The sequence below is a fragment of the Chiloscyllium plagiosum genome, chromosome 16 (assembly GCF_004010195.1).
Source record: "Chiloscyllium plagiosum isolate BGI_BamShark_2017 chromosome 16, ASM401019v2, whole genome shotgun sequence".
NCBI lineage: Eukaryota > Metazoa > Chordata > Chondrichthyes > Orectolobiformes > Hemiscylliidae > Chiloscyllium > Chiloscyllium plagiosum.
The window spans coordinates 55,835,398-55,844,528 of NC_057725.1; the positions used below are offsets into that span (position 1 = coordinate 55,835,398).

The 9,131-nt window shown below is 43.5% G+C and overlaps 1 protein-coding gene across 1 annotated transcript in view; it reads left to right on the forward strand.

Annotated features, from left to right (window-relative positions):
• LOC122558104 (EF-hand calcium-binding domain-containing protein 4A-like) overlaps window positions 1-9,131 on the forward strand; it is a 113,020-nt gene that overhangs the window by 34,567 nt on the left and 69,322 nt on the right. Inside the window, exon 2 of the mRNA XM_043706424.1 lies at window positions 6,905-7,156. Coding sequence (XP_043562359.1) covers window positions 6,956-7,156 — 201 coding nt within the window. The 5' untranslated portion in view covers window positions 6,905-6,955. The remainder of the gene's footprint in view (window positions 1-6,904; window positions 7,157-9,131) is intronic.

Sequence of the window (9,131 nt, forward strand, 5' to 3'; positions counted from 1 at the left end):
CATAAGACCATAAGACATAGGTGTGGAAGTAAGGCCATTCGGCCCATCAGGTCCACTCCGCCATTCAATCATGGCTGATGCGCATTTCAGCTCCACTTACCAGTGTTCTCCCCGTAGCCCTTAATTCCTCTAGACAACAAGAATCTATCAATCTCGGCTTTGAAGACATTTAGCGTCCCGGCTTCCACTGCACTTCGTGGCAATGAATTCCACAGGCCCACCACTCTCTGGCTGAAGAAATGTCTCCGCATTTCTGTTCTGAAGTGACCCCCTCTAATTCTAAGGCTGTGTCCACGGGTCCTAGTCTCCTCGTTTAGCTGAAACAATTTCCTAGCATCCACCTTTTCCAAGCCATGTATTATTTTGTATGTCTCTATTAAGTCTCCCCTTAATCTTCTAAGCTCCAACGAATACAATCCCAGTATCCTTAGCCGTTCCTCATATGTTGGACCTGTCATTCCAGGGATCATCCGTGTGAATCTCCGCTGGACACGTTCCAGTGCCAGTATGTCCTTCCTGGGGTGTGGGGACCAAAACTGGACACAGTACTCCAAATGGGGCCTAACCAGAGCTTTATAAAGTCTTAGTAGTACATCTCTGCTTTTATATTCCAACCCTCTTGAGATAAGAGACAACATTGCATTCGCTTTCTTAATCATGGACTCAACCTGCATGTTTACCTTTAGAGAATCCTCGACTAGCACTCCCAGATCGCTTTGTGCTTTGGCTTTATTAATTTTCTCACCATTTAGAGAGTAGTCTATGCTTTTATTCTTTTTGCCAAAGTGCAAGACCTCGCACTTGCTCACGTTAAATTCCATCAGCCATTTCCTGGACCACTCTCCCCACCTGTCTAGATCCTTCTGTAGCCTCCCCACTTCTTCAGTACTACCTGCCTGTCCACCTAACTTTGTATCATCGGCAAACTTCGCTAGAATTCCCCCGGTTCCCTCATCCAAATCATTAATATATATTGCGAACAGCTGTGGCCCCAGCACCGAACCCTGCGGGACACCGCTCGTCACTGGCTGCCATTCTGAAAAAGAACCTTTTATCCCAACTCTCTGCCTTCTGTTAGACAGCCAATCCTCAGTCCATCCCAGCAGCTCACCTCGAACACCATGGGCCCTCACCTTGCTCAACAGCCTCTCGTGTGGCACCTTATCAAAGGCCTTTTGAAAGTCTAGATATACCACATCCACTGGGTTTCCCTGGTCTAACCTACTTGTTACCTCTTCAAAAAATTCCAACAGGTTTGTCAGGCATGACCTCCCTTTACTAAATCCATGTTGACTTGTTCTAATCAGACTCTGCTCTTCCAAGAATTTAGAAACCTCATCCTTAATGATGGATTCTAGAATTTTACCAACAACTGAGGTTAAGCTGATTGGCCTATAATTTTCCATCTTTTGCCTTGATCCTTTCTTGAGCAAGGGGGTTACAACAGCCATCTTCCAATCATCTGGGACCTTTCCTGACTCCAGTGACTCTTGAAAGATCTCAACCAATGCCTCTGCTATTTCCTCAGCCACCTCTCTCAGAACTCTAGGGTGTATCCCATCGGGGCCAGGAGATTTATCAATTTTAAGACTTTTTAACTTTTCTAGCACTATCTCTTTCGTAATGGCAGCCATACTCAACTCAGCCCCGTGACACTCTTTAATTTTTGGGATATTACTCATGTCTTCCACTGTGAATACTGACGCAAAGTACTTGTTAAGTTCTCCTGCTATTTCCTTATCTCCCATCACTAGGCTTCTTGCATCAGTTTGAAGTGGCCCAATGTCTACTTTTGCCTGTCGTTTGTTTCTTATGTACTGAAAGAAACTTTTACTCTTATTTCTAATATTACTGGCTAGCCTACCTTCATATTTGATCCTCTCCTTTCTTATTACACTCTTTGTTATCCTCTGTTTGCTTTTGTATCCCTCCCAATCTTCTTATTTCCCACTGTTCTTAGCCACTTTATAGGATCTCTCTTTTTCTTTAATACATTTCCTGACTTCCTTTGTCAGCCAAGGTTGTCTAGTCCCTCCCCTGTTAATCTTTCTTTTCTTGGGAATGAATCTCTGTACAGTGTCCTCAATTATACCTATAAACTCCTGCCATTTTTGCTCTACTGTCTTCCCGGTTAGCCTTTGCTTCCAGTCTATTTTAGTCAGTTCCTCTCTCATGCCCTCATAATTACCTTTATTCAACTGTAACACCATTACATCCGATTTTGCCTTCTCCCTTTCACACTCCAGACTGAACTCTATCATATTATGGTCGCTACTTCCTAAGGGTTCTCTTACTTTAAGATCTTTTATAGAGTCTGGTTCATTGCAAAGCACTAGGTCCAGAATAGCCTGCTTTCTTGTGGGCTCCATGACAAGCTGTTCCAAAAAGCCATCCTGTAAGCATTCCATGAATTCCCTTTCTTTAGATCCACTAACAACATTATTTACACAGTCCACCTGCATATTGAAGTCTCCCATGATCAATGTAACCTTGCCTTTCTGACATGCCTTCTCTATTTCCCGGTACATGTTGCGTCCCTGGTCCTGACCACTGTTAGGAGGTCTATACACAACTCCAATTATGTTTTTTTTGCCTTTGTGGTTAACGTCATTGACTTGGAATATTTCTGTTCCGTTTTAGTAACTAAATCTTCTCTTTTTGTTCGTTCATCTTGGCTAACTCGATCTATTTCATCCCAGTTAAGCAACATCAGAGTGATACTAACGTGAAGAAATCTGCTTTTGAATGTTGTCCCACCTTTTGCTGTTGAAGGGTGGGGCATTATGGAAACTGTAATGTGATAGCAGAAGTTTTATTTATTTTCAACAGATTAGAATAGTGTTGGTGCAGTGCATGTTCAGAGATGTAGCTTTGTTGTCACAATCCCTCATCTGACGGAAAGATTGCATCTAGTTTCTGTAGTTTAGTGCACCCTTTGGGAATGAATTGATGCTTCATTGTTCAGTACCAGGGTAGCTTTCTCCCCAAGCTAATAGTTGGTTGATGGCTAGAATGCCTTTTTGGAAGACATCCCAGACTCTGTCTATAATACCACCTCCCTTTTCCTCCTTCTCAGTAGTGATTACTGAGTGGTGTCGAGAATCTGTAGCTAATTTCAGCACAAGACTTAATTGGCTATATTGCATCATTACCTTTCATATGAACATTTCTTAAGCTGCTGTCTATCTGTTCTTTTGGGTAAATGCATCTAAATATGAAAAGTACAAGGAGGTATTTGGGGTCGAGTGAGGCAAGGCTGTACAGAATGAATAGTGGGGTACTGGGAATTATCACCAGAAAATTTGTGCTTGTCTATTGACCCTTGAAGGCAGCAGGACATGTAGAGGGGTTCTTGTAATGCACATGTGGGGCATGACATCATTAGCTATGCCAGCATTTATTGCCCATTCTTAGCTGCTCTTGAGAGGGTAATTGTGAGCTTCTGCCTTGAGCCATTGCAGTCCATGTGCTGTAGGTTGACCTTTGGAAAGGAATTCCAAGATTTTGATCCAGTGACAGGTGAAGGAATGATATATTTCCAAGTTGGGATGGTAAGTGGCTTTGGAGGAGAACTTGCAAGCAGTGGTGTTCAGTGGTGCTGCCCTTTTTGCAGGATGAAAAGATTCCCTTTGGCCCATTCTGTCCATGCCAATCATCAAACATCCACCTACAGGTAGTTGTCCTATAATGCCATAGTTGCATTCCAGTGAAATCTCGCTTAATAGAAAATTGCTTATTATAAATAGGGCCTATGGGGTTCAGGGCAGACCAGCAAAAAAGTCTCAATGGCTCAATCACCTGAAAGCCTAATGCAAAGTATAGTGCAGCCTGAATATAAGTATAAATTCATCATTAATGAAACAAAAATTTAACAAAGTGCATTTTCAAAAAATATAAGAAAGCTGCTGTCCATACAAAACCTCTCTCAGAAAGCGAGTCTGTCAGCAATTGGCATTGGCTCATGCACAGACAGCACAGAGGTTTTTGCGAACATGCAGAACAAAGCACACCAGCTGATCCCCACTGGAATCGCGCTATTGTGAACGGAGGTAAGCATTCTTGAACATACCGTTCTCTAATTCTTCAGCAACGTTATAGCCAATCGCACTGCTGAAATGTGCATTATCTCCAAAACTACCTGTATTCTAATCTTATTTTCCAACACTTGGCCAATAACCTTGTACGCAATGGCATTTCAAGAATTCATCTCTATCGTTCTTAATGTCTTGAGAGTTCCCGTGTCTATTACCCTGTTTACGTAGTGAGTTCCAGATACCTACAAACCTCAGGATGAAAAGGAATTTACTTAAAATCTCCTCTAAACCTCCTGCCCTTTACCCCATAATTGTGCCCTTGCTTACTCATTCCCCTTACTAAAAGGAAAAGGTTCCTTCTATCCACCCTGTCTATGCCTCTCATAGAATTACATTCCACAATTGGATCTCCCCTCAGTCTCCTTTGCTCTAAGGAACATAGCCTCAGTCTATTTAGTCTCTCTTCATCCCTGAATCGTTCCAATCCAAGCAACAATCATGTTGAATCACTGAATGTGTCATCTGGTGTAAAAAGTGGTATTTTCTGTCTGAGTTCTCTCACTGCCTGAAAACTGAGATGAAGTTCACACTTGTCATCTTGCATTCATCAGGACTGGGGAGCAAGAAATCCAAATGTGGAATGGGAAATCATTTGCATATGCTAAAACGCTATGTATGTATTTTTCGATTGGAAAAAATAAGTTTGTGCATAAGTTACTTGGTTCTCATTTGAGGAAAAGGCAATGGTGACTGCTAATCCTGGCTGCATTTCCCATGGTAATGCACTGACCGATATCCTGACTTGCCTGGACTGAATTTAATCTGTTAAGACTGATAGTCTCAGCACCCTCGTCTCATGCTGTATAAATTGGTGTCCCCTTTCTAAGGTTCTGGTCTATTGTATCCCAGGCCTGATGTGTGCAAGATGAAAAGCTTTTGACTTTGTCTCTTTCCAAATTTTCTTTATCTCTTTTCCTCTCTCTTGTTTTCTGTCTTTCGTGCACTCTTTGTTCTCTTGCTGTATTGCTTGTTGCTTGCACTCCCCTTTTGCACTGGCCTCAGTGACTCAGTCCACCTGCTCTCTCTCCATGATATCATCTGTCTTTTTTTTTCCTTCTTGCTCCCCTTCACAGCTTCAAGGTTGCTGCGTTCCACAGATGAAGTCAAACATCTTTCTCCTTTTTTCACACAAAACCACGTGGATGGCTGCCCATGGGGCTCACTCCACTTTACTATCACCATAATCCCATCCCCAAACATGGAAGTGCTAAGTCTAACAGAATCTCTGTAGGTGTGGAGGTGGGCCAATCAGCCCATTGAGTCCGCACTGACCCTCCAAAGAAAGTCCCACCCAGCGCCAACCCTGCACTGTATCCCTTTAACTCCTACCCTTCCTCTGTAACCCGGCATTTCCTATGGCTAATCCATCTAACTTGCATGTCCCTGGACACTATGGGCAATTTAGCATGGCCTAATTACCTAATCTGCACATCTTTGGACTGTGGGAGGAAACTGGAGCACCTGGGGAAACTCCTGCAGATCCAGGGGGAAGCTGCGAAGGGGAGCAAAAAAAAAGACTGATGATATCGGGGAGAGAGAGAGAGCAGATGGACTGAGTCACTGAGGCCAGTGCAAAAGAGGGAGAGTGTGAGTAACAAAAAACACACAGTCCTCCAAGGGTAGAATCAAACCCTGGTGCTCTGAGGTAGCAGTGCTAGCCACTGTGCCACCCTAGTGTGTAATGGATAAAGTGGTTATTATGATGGTGTAACAACAAATTCGTCGTCATTTTGGGAATGTAATCCTTGCATTTACATAAATCCACTCTCCATTTGTACCATGTAGTTTGTCCTTGCTTATAGGATGTAGGATCATTTTGTCTTTTTATTGGAATATAGAGTAATGCTGGCAAGGCCAGTATTTTGGTGTTGATCCCTAATTGCCCTTGAACTAGATGACTGGCTCGGCTAATTTTATCAGGAGTCATTTCACAGTCAACCACATTCACGTGGGTCTGAAGTTGTGTGGGCCAGACTGGATAAGGACAGCAGATTTCCTTCCCTAAAGGACATTACTGAACCAGATCGGCTTTTATGATACTTGATGATATCTGTCACTGGCATCATTACGGAGACTAGCTTTTCAATTTGATTTTTATTCATTGTAGTTAAATTTCACCAACCACCATGTTGAGATTTGAACCCATTTCCTCCGATGACTAGTCTGGTGACGTTTCCACGATATCCAAAATCAGGGAGGCGGTGACATTGTTCGCTTTGCCGGTTTCCAGATTAACCTGTTTTCACATTTCTTTCTATCTCACTGTGGCATTAAAATTAGCACAGGGATGATGTCTGGATGCATTTATTGACAGAACTGTGGAAATTCTGGGCTCCTTTCTGCCAAAAAAAAACTTGTTGAAGCCACAGCAGTTGAAAATGTCAAATCCGAGCTTGGTAAAGTTTGAGGCAAGGACTGAACTAAGGCAGGTAGACAGAAGTAAGGTGGAGATTTTGTTGAAATCTAATTATACAGAAGAGCATTCTCTAGGGGCTAAATGTCCCACTTTTCCTGTGTTCTTTGACTCACCAACTTTTCAAATGTGGAGCTTTTTCTTTCTGAAGTGTAGGTTGCCATCTCCCTAAGTCTGATCTGCCAGTTCCCAATAAATCTATATTTTATATTTCTACTTCTGCATTTTCTTTTCCCATCTCTGCTGGTCAAAAGAACTGACTGATTGATTTAGCAGCAATACTCAGAACCTTCAAATCAGCACTAAGTGGGTTGTTGCTAAGTGATGCTACTTAATATCCGACGACTCAATGAGTGATGCAAACATATGCACCTTTTGTTGTTGTTGTCCCTCATAGCGGCGTGCTCACTGGGCTGTGTGCTGTTTGCTGGGCTGGAGCACCAACTTGATGATGTACAGAAAGAGAGGGATCCCGGCTGATGTTTGGTCTGTAGAAGGAGTGGATCCCAACACGGTAGGGGATACCCAGGACACCAAGTCAAATCCAAGTGGACGCTTTACTCACCATGAGACTTATGAAAAGGCTCGTGAGCTCTTCCAGTTGTGTGACAAAGAGGAGAAGGGCTTCATCACCAAGCGGGACATGCAGGTACCAAGCTTTCTACTTCCATTCCTCTGATGAATCAGTTCTACAATGTAAATATATTATTTATGGATGATCTCAGGTGAATGCTAGCCAGTTGTTGATAGGATCAATAGAAGATGACAGTTTGTGAAATGATAGGCTGGTTGGCTTTGGGGGTGCCTGGGAAGAGAGCAATTTGTGTCGTGAAATCTGAGTAATATGTTCGAGGTGTCGGTCTTGCACCAGTCAGTGGTATTTTTGTCGTCGTTTCAAGTCCTGTTGCTGGGGTTTAAGGAGCAAAATCATGAATCTGGCACTCCCAGTGCTGGGAGAGGGCTGCTCAACATACAATGCTACATCTGAGATGTGATGTTAAATGTCTGTGTTTTCAGGTTGACTTAAAATATCCCATAACACACTTTTTGAAAAACAGCAGAGTTTTCCCTGCTGTTATGGACGATCTTCAACCCTTTGCTGCTTTATATTTTAAAAAAAGCTTATCAGCATATTGTTTGTGTGTGCTTGTTTGCATAAATATTCATTTGTTTAAAGTGAAGAAGTTCTATTTGCTTTCAATTTTTTTTTAAAAGGTATATTTTTAAATTCAGGAAGCACTTTGAGCCATACAGCATGGAAATAGACCCTTTGGTCCAATGGGTCCATGCTGACCATGTTCCCAACCAAACTAATCCCACTTGCCAGCACTTGGCCCATATCCTGCCAAACCTTTCCTATTCATGTGCGTTTCTGAATGTCTTTAAAACATTCTGCTTGTGCCCTTAGAAGTTATTAGCAAGCTGGCTTTTTTAAAAAAAAGTCTTTGGAAAGCTGCGTTAAAGCTTGGAGATGCTAAAGAGCTGGGTCTTTTTCCCAAGAGCTGAGAACTAGGGTGCTATTGGTTGATCTCCACCAAATTATCTACCTTCTGGGTATACACTTCCATTGGTTCCTTTCAGATCCCTCTGACTCTGAGGTTCTTGAGGTCCTAGTGTTCATTGTGAATTAGTTTGCCTTGTTTGTCCTGCCCTAAAGCACATCACTTCACACTTCCCTGGATTGAACTCCATTTGCCACTGATCAATGCAACTGACTAGCCCATCTACATGTTTGTCATTTAAGACTTTCCTTCCTGTTTGCTACCCCACCAATTTGTCATCTGTGAGCTTACTGATCAACCCTTCTCATTCAAGCCGAAGTCATTAAGCGTATCAGAAAAAGCAAGGCTCCTGCACTGACTCTGATGGGATTTCACTCGACACAAGCCTCCAATCACAAAAAACACCCTTCAACGACTGCCCCTCTGCTTCCTGCAACTCGGGCAATTCTGAATCTAATTTGCAGTAGTTAAAGGGTGTTTTTTGTGATTGGAGGCTTGTGTCGAGTGAAATCCCATCAGAGTCAGTGCAGGAGCCTTGCTTTTTCTGATACGCTTAATGACTTCGGCTTGAATGAGAAGGGTTGATCAGTAAGCTCACAGATGACAAATTGGTGGGGTAGCAAACAGGAGGGAAAGTCTTAAATGCATCAAGCTGTGCGTGGATCCCCGGTACGCAAACACCAAGTGTCACTACGTACTGAGGTTCTACCTGTCCCCGGTGTTGCGAAGGATGGGCCTGGCCTCGCTGCCGCGGAACGCTCCGAGTAGTTGGACCGTTCCGTATCACCTGTCCTTCGTGGAGAAGTTTATGAAGAAAAACACCTTTGACCACAAGTCCATCAGGAAGTGGTCACCACGTAGTGTCCTTGAGACCCTTCGGGAAAAGGAGAGGGCAGATCCTGTTGAGCGGTTCCCTGAGCAGACTGTCAAAGCCATTTGGCAGAAAGCCTCATCGCCAGAACTTTCCAACAAGCACCAAGACATGGCTTGGCTGGTGGTGAGAAGGGCTCTGCCTGTGAGACCCTTTATGCACGCCCGGCCCCTCAGCCGCACCGCATGCTGCCCTCGAAGCGGCTGCGGGGGGGACGAGACTGTCACACACCTCCTTCTAGAATGTGCCTA